This window comes from Salmo salar, chromosome 01, assembly GCF_965601325.2.
Source record: "Salmo salar chromosome 01, fSalSal1, whole genome shotgun sequence".
Classification (NCBI taxonomy): Eukaryota; Metazoa; Chordata; class Actinopteri; order Salmoniformes; family Salmonidae; genus Salmo; species Salmo salar.
This window is the reverse complement of record NC_138291.1, coordinates 39,250,772-39,268,162: the sequence shown is the minus strand read 5'-3', so window position 1 is coordinate 39,268,162 and position 17,391 is coordinate 39,250,772. Positions and strand designations below refer to the sequence as shown.

Genomic DNA, 17,391 nt, shown 5'->3' with positions numbered 1-17,391 from the left:
TGGAGTGGCTGCCCGCGCCCAACCCTGGCAATGTGTGCTCTGTGGCCAGTTCCGGGAGGTTTTTTTGAAGAGTGAGAGCGGCCAGGTTCGGTGGGTAACCCCCGCCACCTGTCTGCCTCGGTCAAGCACAACTTATTTCTCTTCCCAGACTTGTTGATGAAGGATCCGGTCCCACCTCGGTGATCTGGTCCTACATCGACTTTCGAGATCGGGCTAGCTAAACGAGCGCTGCAAAGCATGCTAGCCAGGTTGGCTAATTTGCCGAGGCGAGTTAGCTATTACCTTGGCACATATCTGATTGACAAGTGCGTCCCTCCGCAAAAACACTACTGTGACAAGTTCCCCCACGTTTGACCAACGGGATACTACGTCAGCCATTGCCAGAGCCCCCTGTGCCCGTAAAGGGGCCGGGCTTCATGCAGGCTATAGTCTCATGGCAGCACAACACATGTTGGAAGCTTGTCCATGTTTAATGCTCCCCCGCCTGTTGTCCCAGGCGCCCGGGCAGGATTGGCAAGCGATGCCAGAGATTTTGTTCCTTTGGGCTAGAGGTTTACCTCCGGAGGTTATTGCTACCATTCCGTCTACAAGGGCACCCCCCACGAGAGGACTGTATGGGTATAAGTGGCCAGCATTTGAACTCTGGTGCCAAGATAAAGGACTTGTTCCTTTTCGGTGCTTTATAAGGGGCATCCTTATGTTTCTACATGACCTTTTCAAGCATTCTCTGCTTTACGTGTACATGGCTGCTGTCTGAGTGTCATGTGGGAATTGGGCCTCACTGGGCGCTTCCTGGTGGTGCGGTTCCTGAAGTGTGTGTGTGTGTGTGATCTCTGACCGGTCTCGCTGGTTTTGGAGGCATTGTGCGGGCCCCCTTTGAGCCTCTGAAGTCGGTGGATCTGAAGATCCCCTACAACAAAACCTACCTGCTCATGGCTTTGGCCTCGGCCAAACATATTGGGAACCTCTGCGTTATCCGTACACCCTTCCTGTACTCAGTTTGTGGAAGGGCGTTCTCTAAGCAGCGTCTCTCCAGCTGGATAGTGGATTGTGGCGGCTATCTCGATGGCATATAGCAGCAAGAGGCAAGCATTACCTAGCGGTGTACGCGCCCTCTCCACCATGGGTCTGGCAGCGTTGTGGTCGTTGTTTTAAAGGGTCAACTATCGGAGTTATTTTTGAGCATCACTGCACACTTTTGAGGTTTTGTCGCTTGGATGTCACTGCTCCCAGTAAAGCACAGTGTGTTTACAGCTGGGTCAGGGGAAAGTCACAAGGCAGCGCTCCATAATCACTATACCCGCATCTCGCGTGGTCAGGTCTGGGTTGTCTGCCATGGGCCGTTTAATTTAGTATCAGTTGGGGTTGGCTTGGGGGGTGACTATTTCCCCGTAGTATGTTGTACTGAAGTTGACTGACAGAGAGAATGTAATGTTATGACTATAACTATGGTTCCCTGAAGGAGGGAAACAAGGTACAACACCTGTTTTGGTCCCGCACCACCCATTCCTGGGCTTGGTGAAGAGGGGCCTTAAATTAAAGGAATGAAACTGAGCCTCGCGCTTTTCGCTCGTGGAAGGCGGCACATCCAGCGAGGCACGGGTTTCATCGGCCTTGTCAGGCGTGATTGTAGAGCCTTCAACCGAAGTCGTGCGAGTTCGGATCCCCATAGTATGTTTTACCGAAGTTGACTGACTGAAAGGCAATAATAGTTAGTCATAACGTTACGTTTTGGTCAGTCATCGAAATAAGTGCCAAACAAATTCCATCTCTATTTAAAAAGATGGAAGACAAGCTATGAAGTAAAAAAGTGGAGTTTGGGTGCAGGTACAGCCAACTAGGGCCAAAATAATATTGCGACATTGTCGATACGATATATTGTTAAAAATGTCCTGATAGTTACATATCTAAACCTCTCCTTTGCTCTCTATCTATGTTGTCCAGGCTGTCCCAGAAGGGGACTGGTTCTGCCCGGAGTGCCGTCCCAAACGGCGAGCCAACCGCCTCACCTCCCGCCAACGCTCCTCTGTCGACTCTGAGGAAGAAGTGGAGGAAGAGGAGGAGTCTGAGGATGAAGTGGAAGAAGAATCGGAGGAAGAGGAATCGGAGGAGGAGACCGAGGAAGAAGAGAAGAGGTGCGTTTTGAGCGTCACTATACTTGTAATTGTGTTGATAGTAAATTACCTTAAAACCAAAACATTGCGTATTCATATCTGAAGTTTCCCTTCCTCAATTCAGTCTCCCTCTTCTCCTATAGTGTCACTAAAAAGGGCCGGACTGCTGTGAAACCTCCTGTGCCTACTACCAAAGGCAGTCGGTCAAATAGCAGGACCACCAGCAGCTCAAGTCATTCCACTCCCCGGAGCCAGCAGACTACCCCCAAACAGGCCCTCTCGGCCGGGAAGGGAGCCTCCGCCAAGTCCTCAGGGAAGAAGCCCACCCCAGTCTCCAACGGCAGACGCCCACCACGGCCAGGCAGCAGAGTCAGCTCTCGGCTCAGTCACGAGATACTGGCCTCCAGCGGTACCTCCAGCAGGACAAGCAGCCAGCCTACTCCATCTCCCTCTCAGGCAGACTCTCGTAGAAGATCCATCTCCGGTAAGACCGGTTCTGCCAAATGTTTCTGTACAGAAGTATTGAATGTTAATTTTGTCATGTATAGTGCCTTCAGAAAGTATTCATACCCCTTGACTTATTCCATATTTTGTGGCTTTACAGCCTGAATTCAAAATGGGTTAAATATAAAAAATGTCTCACCTCTACACAAATTACCCCACAATGACTAAGTCAATGTGTTTTTAGAAATATTTGCAAATGTATTAAAAATGAAATTCAGAAATCTGTTACATAAGTATTCACAATAGGGCTGCCGATATGGCCTAAATCATATTTGTTGAATTTTTTTTACAACTTATGGCCGATTTTCACAATTTATTTATTTTTCTCCAAGTAAGCTTTGTTGTACAATTAAAGGTCAGATATATTATTTCTGACTGAAATGCAGTGTAATGAATACATGGCTTGTGAAATTATACTTGTGCTTAATATAAGCCTTCCGCAGTCAAAAGACTAATTATTTTATCAAAATAGTTTAACCTGCTTTTTTGCAATCACTGATCAATCAGGCTTTCATATCTATGAAAATGTCCTTTTTGTTACAGATTTAACCAGAACCATGCATAATGCACATTCACTTCTTGTAGCAGGCATAATAGAAAATGAACACAGGTCTCATAAACAGTCTCTTAAGAACAAGCCCACGTGCTAGTGAGTATCCAGCTAATCTTTATAGGAATCTTTATTTCAAGTTTAGCCATCTTGGATCAATTTGCTAGCTATTTACAGTTTTAATTATGAACACACCCTTCTGTCATTCTCCAACTATTTGAACAGCATGCTAGCCTGTCCACTTTGTTCAGATGTTGAAATCAAGCTGCCTACCTTATTTCTCAGAATGCGAGAGTTGCCAATTCCTTCTATTTGTTTTATGCTTATTGCACATTTTATAAAACACAGCTAGTATAAGTCTTTGGCTAAAATGCTGCTAGCGGTAGGTGGTACCACAGTGTGACGCACCAACAACATATATTTTCCAGAATCAATGTTCATTAATATACTCCTGTTTTAGGAGTGTCTGCTGTGCGCAATCTGAGCAATTCAAAGGCTTTTGTTAGAAAGGTTAACTTCTCTTACTGTGTGTACGGAGAGCAAGAAGCGAAGCGAAATAGTTCACTCTAGCTAAAATCCCAATGTGTTTCTATAGGTTTATTTTGGCCCTAAGCTTGTCACCTACCTTCCCGCCTCTGGAACAATGGCTCCCATTGCTATGGAGAGACATGGGCATCTTGTCATTATATACAGATATCTGGTGTAAATGAGAAGGCGAACAGAAGGAGCGAAGGAGACGACCAAAAAGACATAAGAACTAGCGGACATAAACACTCATAAAAACAAAACTAAAAACGTTACTATTGCAATACAGGCATTTGGAATATCGCACAAAAACATACATTTGAATTCATTCAATATATCGCCTTAATTCACACACCTGGGTCAATACATGTTAGAATCACATTTGGCAGCAATTATAGCTGTGAGTCTTTCTGGTTTAGTCTAAGTGCTTTGCACACCTGGATGCAATTTTCATGTCGCCATTGATCTTTAAGACGATTTTAAGTAAAAACTAAGGCCACTCGAACGTTAAACGTTGTTTTTTTCCCCCTCCTATCACAGCCAATAAACTAACTGTTTTAAAGTCACCATTGGCCTCATGTTGAAATCCCTGAAATTCCTCCTCTCCGTCAACGGAGTTAGGAAGGACGCCTGCATCATTGTAGTGACTGGGTGTGTTAATGCACTGTCCAAAATGTAATTCATTTTATCTTATCTAATTTACCGATAGGTGCTCTTTGCCTGGCCTTTGGTTGAAATTCATGTTTTGACTGAGGGACCTTACAGATAATTGTATATTTGGGGTACAGGGATGAGGTAGTCGTACACTGAGTCCATGCAACTTATGTTTTCACTCCTGGACTTATTTAGGCTTGCCATAACAGAGGTTGAATACTTATCAACTCTAGACATTTTAGCTGTTCATTTTTTATTAATTTATATTATGGGATTAATTTTACGTTATGGGATATTGTCTCACTGGTTTACACATAATCTCCATTTAACAAATTCAGGCTGTAACACAACAAAATGTGAAAGGTTAAGGGGTGTGAATACTTTCTGAAGGCGCTGTAGCGCTTGAAAATCCTCAGGGGGTGTTTTAAGTTACACAACTTCCTTCTAGTTGAGTCATTTTCTGTTTTTCTCACACAGTGCACATCTTTGATATTCACAATCGGCTACATCTTCTCTGTTTCTCCAGCAGAGGTCTCCCCCAAGCCCAAGCTGGTCCTGACTCCCTCGGTCTCAGGTTCTTCGTCCAGTCGCCGCAGCTCAGGGAGGAACCTGGGAGTCCATGAACTGTCTGCCTGCGAGCACCTGACCGTAGAGCTTGTCAGACATGAAGACAGCTGGCCCTTCATGAAGCTGGTGTCCAGGATACAGGTAATGCATGACTTTTAAAGGTACATTTCTATCCGTTCCAGCCTGGCTCACAGAGAAACGCATATGCGCGCATGCATTTAAAGACACACCCACACACAGGCAGCACTCCTATGAATACACTTGGAATACAACTAGCTACCTCACTAGGGACGCCTACTATCTAACTCAGGGGTTTCCAATCTTTTTTCCCAGGGCCCCCCTTTTTTCCACATTGTAATTGTTTGTTTTTAAACAGAATTCAATGTAGTTTAACAAGAATCATGACATCTTATATTTAGGCTATTCAATGATATAATAATGGATAAGGAAAATAAATCTAGACCCCATTTCCCCAAATGTTATTCCGCTACCAAATGTTCTATCATTTATATGGACCCTCAATTTAATTATTCATATTGTCTTTTACTAAAAGTGAATAGATCAATTGATGGCGAGAGTCACGCATTGTATAAGATTACTTCCCAAGCCAAGTCCAATTTCTTTGATTCCTCGACTATAGGTCCGTAGGTCAGTTTCTGAATGTCAGAGAGAAATACAAAATATCCCCATATGCATCAGTTGTCTTCTGGCATCTTACTGCGCGTTTCTATTTATGCATCCTTATAGATCTGTATAAACAATCCCAAATGTATATATTTTTAAAACCGTGTTATGTATTTTTTTATGTATTTGAGGGAAGGTCCTAGTTGTTGGGTCAATTAGACCATTCCCATTTCATGCTCATCTAAAACATTTAGTTATTTCACTATATTTTGGTAAGTTAGCTGCCTGGCATTGATCTTACTATGTAGCAGGTGTTGGAACCAAATGTATTTTCCAGTCGTTTCGTTCGGAACAGAATATATATATATATATATCTTTTTTCATTCCACTTTTCCAACCAGCAAAATAAAGTATGAAGTTCCTTTTGAAACCTTCCTTTTGAAACAACATTTAGCTTGACATTAAATTACTTCACCAAGTACTGTGAATAGAGCAGTTTTTTTATGCTGTGGGCCAAAGTTATAGTTTACATGCTAGTATGGGGCAGAAGAGGTAACAGACTAAAGCAGGTGGGGAGAAAGTGAGAAAGTTTGAGGGAGAAGGCCTGCTATGAAGCGCTGGGCATCTTATTGTTATGACATGCATTATCTGAAATAGGCCCGTAGAATTATACCTACGGAGGACTGGCTTCTATGAAGGAACTTTGAATGTCTTCAGTGTTAGTTTAATGTTGGCCCAAAACTAGCAAGCTAACAAGCTTGAGTGTGCAGAGCGGCACCAGAACTAAAGCTGCGATCACCTTTTTTTTTAGGCAACCCGGTTTTCTACCCCAGCTTCAAACAGCAGGAAATATAATATTTTTGGTTATGGTACAATGACTCTACATTATACATGCTTGTTTTGTCACATAAACTGGAATTAGAATTTTATCAACCAGGAAATGGCAGGGCGATTTCTACATATACACCTTTAAACATGTCTTACCTTTTTGTAGTTAATACATCTTATGTGAAACATAACTATAGTATCCTTAACTAGTGTTGAAAAAGTTAATCCATTGTTTAATTAAAACTGAATCAGGTTTGTAACGTCAATAGTAGGCTAGTAGACTATGCTTCGGGAGGGGCAGGTAGCCTACGCACGTGCACACACAGTGGAAAAGATTTTTTGCTGGCAGGTAGACACTGGAATTAACTGTACGGGCAGCAAATGCACATCAATCTCCCTAATGCTTTTGGAAACTTGGGCAGAAAAAGTTCACGTTGATCCACTGAGGCAAAAAAGACACACAAAAAATTTAACTACAGCGTATTTTCTATATTTGCGGGCACGTGACAAATAAATGTTTATTTGATTAGTCGGGCGGTTACTTGTATACCCCTCTGATTTATCTGTCCTCACTTCTGCAGGTTCCAGACTACTTCGACATTATCAAAAGACCCATAGCTCTGAGCACTATCAGAGAAAAGGTCAACAACTGTGAATATAAAACAGCTTGTAAGTTGATGTTTTGCTTTTACCTAAACCAACACAAATTAAAAGGCTTGAACCATCTCCTTGTTTACTGTATATTGAATAAAAAAATGTATCAACATGGAAAACAAGTTTTATGCGGTCATGGTCCTGCACACCAGATTTGAAATGATTTCTGATCATCATTTTCCCCCTCCTATCTCACAGCGGAGTACATTGAGGACGTGGAGCTCATGTTTGCCAACTGTTTACAATACAACCCTCGGCACACGAATGAAGCTAAAGCAGGAGCAAGGCTCCAAGCCTTCTTCAACTCAGAAGTCTCTAATCTGGGGCTGGCAGACCGGACCACTCCTCCACAGAAGCGGCCCCGGATGTAAAGCTGACTGACTGAAACTACTGAGACGTATTCATGCACACCGCTGCAAGCGTTTCATTAGTTTTGCGACAAAAAACTAAGTTTTGTTATTGGAAACTTTTCTTCTTTTTTTCTTTTCTTCTTTTTTCAAACCTTTATTTTATCAGGGAGTCATGCTGAGACCAAGGTCTCTTTTACAGATGAGCCCTGAATGACAGAAAATACACACATCAATATAAATACATGGTCATAATTCAGGTAGTCCCTCCGTTTCGTTCTGTTTTCTTCCATTTTGTTTCTAGTGAGTATGACCATGCATTGTAAAGTCTGAACAGTCCCAAACCATTTTGGAAGTGTTAATATCATACCCTCTCAAGATAAGGCAGGAACAACTATATCGCTGTGAAAGTATTTGCACTGAAAATTTCAAAACAAAGCCTATCTATTCGTATTCACTCAGGGTAAACAAATTGTCGTTTGAAACCAGGTTTCAACAGTGCATTTATTTTTTGTATATTGGCAGCATTCCTAGACTACTATTTTTGTGCACATACTTTTTTGTATGTGACTACTTCAGTTGATTTAGGTGAATTAAGTATTGAAACTTAATATGGACAGTTTAATTTTAGTTTCATAATATTGAACATATTTTACATCAGCTGTTTCAGGTTCCCATCTTTCAGTGAAACACTACACTGGAAACCAATATGTCCCTTATTTCTTATCATTCATTGGTTATTTATTTAGTTTTGAATGCAATAACTTTATTTATAATATTTCTATAGAACATGTTTTTGTAAAGAATTATGGCCTAGTTTTATGTTGAGTCTTTAGAAACTGTTTGGGATAGGGTCTAAATACTGAGTGTTGTCCCCCTAACTGTCACCTCTACTTTGTATTTGCTATCGTGTACATTTTCCTATATATAAAAATAAATTGGCTTTGTTTAATATTTCTTGGTCATCTCTCACTTTTGTTGCCAATGTCTTCTAAATAATTGTGAGCCGTATTGTTTTTAGGGTAGGTGTACATTTTTTTAGTAGGGTTAGAAAAATAACTTATAACGCTGCCTGAGTTGAGTGTAGAAGTCCGCAAGTCCTTGCTGAGCTTCATTGTCATCAGTATGTCACAGGATGAATTCCTCCTATCCCATTCCTGATCCCGCCCGCTGCAAGTGCACTGGCTCATACCGGCGCGCCCCTTACCAACACCTTTCTCCCCCGCTCTCCCAGTCCCACACACCCGGTCGGCTCGTCCAAACATTACCATATCTATTTACCCACATAATCACAGGACCGACGATCGGACAACATGGTAAAATCCTTTACTTTTCTAGCTAGATGTTAGGTAGTTTTCTAGTTCGGTGTAGATATAACTTTTTGTAACTTTGTTCCACTGGGCTGTTTTCGAAAAACGTTGCTTGCTTGCATACCAATGTTTGATTGCTGGTTATAGTTGCTTTGGACATTCCATAGTGATTAGCTGTAGCTACTAAGTTTGTTTCAAGTTAAATAATATACTGTTATTTAATTTCTAAAATCAGTTCCAGTTTAGGATTGCTGCAAGGCCTGCAGCCTAAGGCGGCCATTTTAATTTAATTATAGCGCAGTCCTCTGTCTAACGGTAATCGCTCTACTGCCCGTTAGCTAAACTTTCAGCTATTGAAGACAAGTTGGCTTCTAGCTAACGTTAAAACCAAACCTGCTGGCAATCATAATTTCTACGCTATAAGCTTCTTCTGTAGCTAGCTGGTTATTAGAACTAGGTAACTTGAAATGGTCTTACATGGCTCCTGTGCTGTTTGATTGCACTCGAGTCAAGCTAATAATGCGCCCATGCGGATTTCCACGCGTGTGTTCCCATACTAGCTAGTTTGCTGCAGTGGGCCTTGACACATGCAAAAGGTTGCTGGACACAGTGCTGGCTAGTTTCAGGTCTTATTCTCTGACAGTTGCTAGTGCGGTGGTCACTCAGTGGTCAGCGAGTCTCGTGCACTTTTGTGATAGAGGGTTAATAGTCAGTACACCACAGTGTTGGAATGTCCAATTGCCATGGATTGATTTTCTGGTCGAATTATCATCGCTATTGATGGAACACTTTGGCCAGCTGACATAGCCTATGTGGCATGCAAAATGACTCAGCAGGTGTGCTGGCAGGTAGTGTTGATTCATTGTAAATGAGTGTCAACGGAAAGGAAGGCTATGATCAATGCTGCAGTCACTTGTTATTCTGTCTGCATGACTCGTATCGGTAGCTAATGCTATAGCTACATACTGTATGTGTAAATGTTTGCTTTTCTTATACCTTCTAATAAAGACCCCCAGGGAAAGTATTTCTCATCCCCATGCTGTTTAGCTATGGGTCTAGATTCAATGTCCACATAATAAAGGGACATGACAATAACTGTAGCGTCTTAGCAGCATTGTGCCCTGTGTTTACTAGCTATTGAACAGGGCACGACCATATTGAAGGCTGCCATTTCATTCCCCCCTCTTTCCGCAGGCCTCTGGTGTCACTGTCAACGATGAAGTCATCAAGGTCTTCAATGACATGAAAGTCAGGAAGTCATCCTCTACCGAAGATGTAAAAAAACGTAAAAAGGCTGTGCTGTTTTGCCTCAGCGATGACAAGAAGAAGATTGTTGTGGAAGAGGGCAAGTGGATTCTGGTTGGTGACATTGGGGAGTCGGTGGACGACCCATACGCATGCTTCGTCAAGCTTCTACCTCTCAACGATTGCAGATACGGCTTATACGATGCCACATACGAAACAAAAGAATCCAAGAAAGAAGACCTGGTATTTATATTTTGGTACGTTTGAGTGTTGTAATGTAAGGAGAACCATAGCTCGGTGGCCCCAGGTATAAAAAAGTTTGAGAAGCACGGTCTTGGACTTTGGGTAAAATAACTGCTACTTTCATTTGTGTGGTATGGATTACAATGGAATAAGGACGTTATTAGTCTTATTAAATTGTTTCCCTCCTTCCAGGGCACCTGAGGGTGCTCCCTTGAAAAGCAAGATGATCTACGCTAGCTCTAAAGATGCCATTAAAAAGAAGTTCACAGGTGAGTGACAATGGCTATATCAAACTGCTATTCCTGTATGTTTGACCTGATACTGTATGATCGTGCTCAGTCATTTGTTCAGGTGAATTAGCATAGTCTAAACGGTTAACTTATAGTCAACTATCTTGTTAGAACTATTTAGACTTTTTTTTAAAAACCGAAATAAGTTGTCTTTCCCTATCTATGTTCTATAAAAGTTTCATGGCTATAGCTTTTGAACTTATTCAAAACCCCATTCAATTTGAACCCCATAGAAAGTTTAGAAAATGTGTGGTGTCAAAACAAAATTCCCTCCGACACCCCTGCAATTATTGAAAGGGCCTTGTTAGTATTCAACACGACACAGTATAAAATGGATGGCAATCAGCTCTATACATCCCTTTCTTTCAGGTATCAAACACGAATGGCAAGTCAACGGATTAGACGACATCCAGGACCGCGCCACCCTGGCAGACAAGTTGGGGGGAAACGTGGTGGTATCACTCGAAGGGTTACCATTGTAAACGGGAAATACTACGTGCCATCTGGATTCCAGACGCTTTCACCTTAGCAGTTGTGTCTATGTAATTTGATCCTAAAGGAATAAGCTGTAGGCTTGTATTTTTTTCAGTTTTTATTATTATTATTTTTTTCGCACAAAGGAGATCTCATTAACATATGCAAAAGCCTACAAGTTTATTTTGCCAGCTGACTTCTTCAAAAAAAAATCCTGGTAGTTTTTTTTTTTTTTTTTACCTTCGAGGAATGTTCACTCATCAGGTGTTTTGCCAAACAAATATGTACAGCAGCACCACACTACCTGAGATTAATAACACTCCCAAAACAAAGTTTAGCACTGTTTTTGCATTCTTTGCCGCCTAAACAGTGATGACTAGATGCTCAGTAGAGTAGGAAAATGTGAACGCTTTCTATAATGCCTTGACAGTCATATTCACTGCCCAGGTTACAGCTAAAAGCAAGTATTTTGCAATTATTAGGTTTTTCATATGACTGACTTATTTATTTGAAGTGTTCTATCGTATCCAATATGTTATTCGACCTGGCAAAACACGTAATAGACTATGCATATATGAAGCACTTTTTTGTTTATACACTACGAGTTGAGACAAAAAAGTTTCGAATAACTATAAAGAATATCTATATTTATGTCAACTAGAGATGTTACCTCAGTTTTCATTCCTGTTATGCATATGGACAAGAACAGATGAGTATTTGACTGTTCAATTGCCGCCTTACTTTCATTTGAATGTACAGTACACCACCGTAAAAAGGAGGGGTGGTGGTTGCAGTTTTTTTTTTAAACACTAAACAAAATAATTCAAAAATATCAGTAAAGATGGCAATATGTGCATTTGGAGCATTAAGTGGAACATTGTTTTTGAGATCGGGCGAGGAGGTTGCCACTTTGCAATAAAACCTTGTGGCAGATAATAGAAAGAAGTGTCTTCTGTTCTGGGTTGTCTGTCTGAGTGTATCTGTTCATTAGGAGGGCTGAGACGCAATAAAGAGATACATTAATGATTTCCTCTAACAGGAAATAGAAAGATCTGGTCTATATGCTATGTTATGCTATATTGCCTTGGTTAGTGTTTTATTCAATTAAACCAGGTGCAGTTAGTGAGTGACAATCTTCTGGGCTCTGTTCAGGAGGGCAGCTACAACTTAACGAAACATTCTGGTATAAATATATTGTGTACAATTGGGAATAATTTCAGCTCTATACATTTATATTTTCTGTGTGAAACTCCAAATGTTAATAAGGTTTTTTCCCTGATGCTTTTAAATCTAATATCTAGACTGTTGTGCGTGAAGCCAAGCTAGTAAGGCTATTTCTGTTGTAGTACAGCAAATCTTTAATGACCAACCTCTGATCATACTGTATGTCATTGTGAATTGGAGAACTGTAAACATGTCATTTAAATATTTATAGACAATCATATTTTTATGTAATGCTCTTTCAACCTTAACTTAGAGAACTGCAGTTTCCCAAATTAATCAAAGCACCTTTTTATACTCTCCATCTAAGTTTCAATGAACAGCCACGCCGGTCTGCCCTTGTCCCTTCATTTGAACAGGGCCAAGTGTTTCTAGGAAAGAGCGAGTGGTTTGTCTTCTACTGCAACTGGGCTGGGGGCCAGGCCTGCTGCCTTCTGCCTGTAGAGAATTTGATCTGCAGGCAGTGAGCAATCCTCTGCTGGTCAGAGCTATTTATGGCCAACACATGCTTTTGTGTCTTGTCATCGTTGTCCACAAATGGCAAAACTGGACAAGCTTCCAAAGAGCAACGAAAGGGAAGCCCTGGTAGAGGAGGAGAGTAGCAAGTTAAAGTACACACGCTTGCCGCTTGCTACCAAGAATGCTTTTCACACTCAAGGAACAGAATAGGAAAGAAGGGAATGGAAAAAAACACAAATCCTTGATGTATTATTATAAGATGTTGTAAACCCCTGCTTATGGGAAGTATCTAACGCAACAGATGGCCCAGTCCTGTGACAGCTGAAATATATGGTGTAGGTTGGCGTTGGTGTCACACCAAATAGACTTCGAACAAACTCTTGATTGTATCTCCGTCTGGACTGACTACGCTACAACTTAGTGAGCAACAAGTATTACCCAATGGTGTCCCCAGTGTCTAGAACATTGTAGTCTACTAGTCATGGTTAGGTAACCTAGTGGTTAAGAGCGTTGGGCCAGTAACCAGAAGGTCACTGGTTTGAATCCCCGAGCCGACTAGGTTGAAAATCTGGCCATATGCCCTTGAGCAAGGCAATCCTAATTGCTTCTGTAAGTCACTCTGGATAAGAGCGTCTGCTAAAGGACTAAACGTTTAATAATGTTATGAAACTGGTCTGAAGGCTACTGCTGTATAACTTATACGGGCAAGTCACACAAACATGTCTATTGGGTAACTAAGTTACTTTTGTCCTCCGAAGAGGGAGGGTGGTGAATGGGCCGATAATAAAATAAAGATGTATGAGGATATTATCAGGAAGGTCAATACAGGTTATTCATTTTACTTTGTGACTTTTTGTTGAACTTTCAACTTCTACACACTGCCACATCAAGTGCATCCTATAGCCTTGTGGAACCAGCCCTGCATCCTATGCTCAGGCATATCATTTATGTTGGTCTTAACTAGTCTAAAAATAGTTTTAAGTAGTCTAATCAATATATCCAATACATTTGTCAATGAGCCAATTAAAGATGAAATCATAACTATTTTCCTCTTCAGTGGAAAATTCCATTAACGTTTCCCTACTGTGTCTCTCTATGAAAGATACTGTGTTGAATTGAGAATGTGGTCTCTATCATAGCACTTCATGTAGACACCTACAGTACATGTAAGCCCATATACCCTCATGCACATGTTAAACAAAGTGCCTGTCATTCATGTCAACTCAGAATATGTGCCTGGACAAGTAAGATGAAAATAAACAAGTGACCTCTCCTTGCTCTCAACAAGATTCTCCATACTAACAAGATGAGCACAGCCAGCCAGCGCATGTAGCTTGTCATTCAGAGTTATGATCATATGATACAGTCATACATCATTATAGTCAAACAACATCAGGGATGTAATGATGAAAGGGCCTGCAGTATCTAGGTGTGTGGATCAAATCAAAGTTTATTTGTCACCTGCAAAGGATCTTGCAGGTGTAAACAGTACAGTGACATGCTTACTTGCAAGCTCTCCTTAACAGTACAGTACATGTATACAATCTAGATGACAAAATCTAAATATTACCAAGTAATAGAAAGTAGTAATAATAGTAATATGACTAGTTGTGGAGGTGAAACTGTTATGTATCGTTATGAAGCAACAATTAGTGTTGTCACAGTTCTGCACTATGTCAAAACAACAAGCCATGTTGATGCTGTGATTAAGTTACACTCAAGTCTAGAATTGATTTGATTCATTACATTGGGGTTGTTTTGTATAATTGCATCACAGAAAGTTAAAGGGTCAATCAGCACTTTAAACAATAACAAAGCGGTTCCCCGCCACTGTTTAAGTAAAAAGCTGAGGGATGGGGCGGGAGAAATGTAATCACTCTCAAATTCCTAGACAGAGCTATGGATCCAAGACTAACCATCCATGATATACAAATTACAGTTAAAAATGTTTTTATGGCTAAACACTGTTTACATTTACTTTGTTGTCAAACACTGGAATAAAACAAGCTGATATTTTGGACTCAGATGGAGTACGACAGTTAAACTAAACTGATGAGGCATTTAGAAGTTATTTTCTTTAAGAATCAATGAATGTAGAAACTGCTGATTGCCCCTTTAATATAATGAATATTTCAAATATTACTTTCAAGGTAAGAAAGCTAAAATATATTTTTAGTTTATTACATGGTAATACCATGGCGTCACCAACCCATAATTTGCACATAGACTGTTAATCAAAGATTATTATCATTGTGTGAGTTTAGTGCCGTCTAGTGTTCGTTATATATACACACCAGGCTTTATGTATTTAAATCCAATGGAAACAGCACACAGACCAAAAATCATACCACAACGATATAGCTCCAAGAGAAGGAGTATTTGTATTTATTAAGGATTCCCATCAATCATCCTGGAGTCCAAACAAATAAGGCAAAAATTCAATAAAACTACATATAACATTACAACATACAACATTAATAACACCACCATACATACATGTGTAGAGTGTGTTTGCTGGCATGTGTGTCTGTATGCATATGCCTGTGTGTCTCACAGTCTGCATTATTCAATAAGGTGTAGTTTATCAGGGTTTTTTTTTTAATCTGATTTTACTGCATGAGTTCCATGTACCGGTAATACTCTGCGTTTTCCAGAGTCCGTTCTGGACATGGGGACTGTGAAGAGACCCCTGGTGGCATGTCTTGTGGGTTTTGCATGGGTGTCTGAGCTGTGTGCTAGTCATTTGAACAGACAGCTCAGTGCTTTCAGCATGTCAATATCTCTCACAAAGACAAGTAGTGATGCAATCAATCTCTCCTCTACTTTGATCCAGGAGAGGTTGACATGCATGCCATTGATGTTGGCTCTCAGAGTACATTTAAGGGCCAGCCGTGCTGCTTTATTGCTTATGTCTCTCTTTATGGCCCTTGACCGTATGACTGGGCAGAAGTCCAGGTGCGATAAAACTAGGGCCTGTAGGACTTGTTTTGTTGATAGCGATGTGAAGAAAGGAGAGCAGCTCTTTATTACAGACAGACCTCTCCCCATCTTAGCTACCGTTGTGTCAATATGTTTTGACCATGACAGTTTATAATCCAGGGTTACACCAAGCAGTTTAGTCACCTCAACTTTCTCAATTTCCACATTATTCATTACAAGATTTAGTTGAGGTTTAGGGTTTTGTGAATGATTTGTATGAAAAAAAATGCTTTTAGTTTTTGAAATACTTAGGGGTAGCTTACTACTTACCACCCATTGTAAGACTGACTGCAGCTCTAAGTGTTGCAGTGATTTCACTTGCTGTGGTAGCGGACGGGTATAATATTGAGCCAATCATCAGTCATTTGTGCAAGCGCCGTACATATTGAGTGCCCTTCCCTATAAGCGTGTTGAAAATAATTTGATAATTTGTTTACTGTGAAATAGCATTGTATATGGTCAAACACCATTTAAAAAAAAAAGTTTACTAAGGGTTGGTAGCAAGCTGATTGGTCAGCTGTTTGAGCCAGCAAAGGGTGCTTTGCTATTCTTGGGTAGCGGAATGACTTTTGCTTCCCTCCAGGCCTGAGGGCACACACTTTCCTGTAGGCTTAGATTGAAGAGATGGCCAATAGGAGTGGCAATACAGTCCGCTATCATCCTCAGTCATTTTCTATCCAAGTTGATATACAACAATAATTCTTTCAGCTTTTCCACACCCACTTTACGGAAATCTAAATAACAATGCTTGTCTTTCATAATTTGGTCAGTTATGCATGGTGGGAAGGTTCATAATTTGTTGTTGGAATGCAATGCCTAAGTTTGTTAATCTTACAAAGGGGAAAAATCCTTAAAGCAGTTGGCAATATCAGTGGGTTTTGTGATTAATGAATCATCTGATTCAATGAATATTGGAGTTGAGTTTGCCTTTTTCCCAAAAATGTTATTTAAGGTGCTTCAAAGCTTTTTACTATCATTCTTTATATAATTTATCTTTGTTTCATAGTACAGTATCTTATTTTAGTTTAGTCACATGTTTACTCAATTTACAGTATGTTTGCCGTTCAGCCAGACTTATTTGCCATTCCTTTTGCCTCATCCCGCTCAACCATATAATTTTTCAGTTTCTCATCATCTTCAACATAGGAATCACTACAAAACCTCTTGTATGATCTCTTATACACTACACTAGGCCCAGCCTTTGGAACTTTGGTTTTCCTAGATATGGATACTATATTATTATCACTACATCCGATGGATGTGGATACTGGTTTAGAGCCGATTTCTGCAGCATTAGTAAAGTTGTGATCAATACATGTGGATGATTTCATTCCTGTGCTGTTTGTAACTACCCTGGTAGGTTGACTGATAACCTGAACCAGGTTGCAGGCACCGGTTATAGTTTGAAGCTTTTTCTTGAGTGGACAGCTTGATGAAAGCCAATCAATATTTTGGTCACCCACAAAATATACCTCGCTCTTGATATCAGATACATTACGAAGCATTTCACACATATTATCCAGATACTGACTGTTAGCACATGGTAGTCTATAGCAACTTCCCACCAGAATAGGCTTTAGGTGAGGCAGGTGAACCTGTAGCCATATTACTTCAACAGCATTTGGCATGAGATACTCTATGACTCTGAATATAAACAGAAACACTTCCTCCATTGGCATTCCTGTCTCTTCTAGAGATGGTATAACCATGTTCTGCTACCACTGTATCATAAAAGGTGTTATCTAAGTGAGTTTCAGAGATAGTCAGTATATGAATGTTGGATTGAAAGAGGCATTCAAGGGA

General features: G+C 40.6%; 2 protein-coding genes across 4 annotated transcripts in view; both read left to right on the top strand.

Annotated features, from left to right (window-relative positions):
• Positions 1 to 8,321, top strand: part of LOC106602003 (bromodomain adjacent to zinc finger domain protein 1A) — a 46,721-nt gene extending 38,400 nt beyond the window's left edge. For 2 of the 3 annotated variants that reach the window (XM_014194448.3, XM_014194456.3), the window contains exons 22-26: positions 1,945 to 2,135; positions 2,258 to 2,598; positions 4,874 to 5,055; positions 6,948 to 7,035; positions 7,219 to 8,321. In XM_014194448.3, coding sequence (XP_014049923.2) covers positions 1,945 to 2,135; positions 2,258 to 2,598; positions 4,874 to 5,055; positions 6,948 to 7,035; positions 7,219 to 7,391 — 975 coding nt within the window. In that variant the 3' untranslated portion in view covers positions 7,392 to 8,321. The remainder of the gene's footprint in view (positions 1 to 1,944; positions 2,136 to 2,257; positions 2,599 to 4,873; positions 5,056 to 6,947; positions 7,036 to 7,218) is intronic. The other variant, XM_014194462.3, reaches the window with a different exon arrangement.
• A 205-nt stretch (positions 8,322 to 8,526) lies between these two features.
• On the top strand, positions 8,527 to 11,980 carry LOC106602033 (cofilin-2). Its single transcript, XM_014194484.3, has 4 exons — positions 8,527 to 8,683; positions 9,872 to 10,179; positions 10,358 to 10,434; positions 10,825 to 11,980. Exons 1-4 carry the CDS (start codon positions 8,681 to 8,683, stop codon positions 10,935 to 10,937), a joined length of 501 nt encoding a protein of 166 aa, XP_014049959.1. The 5' UTR covers positions 8,527 to 8,680; the 3' UTR covers positions 10,938 to 11,980.
• The last annotated feature ends 5,411 nt before the right edge of the window (positions 11,981 to 17,391 follow it).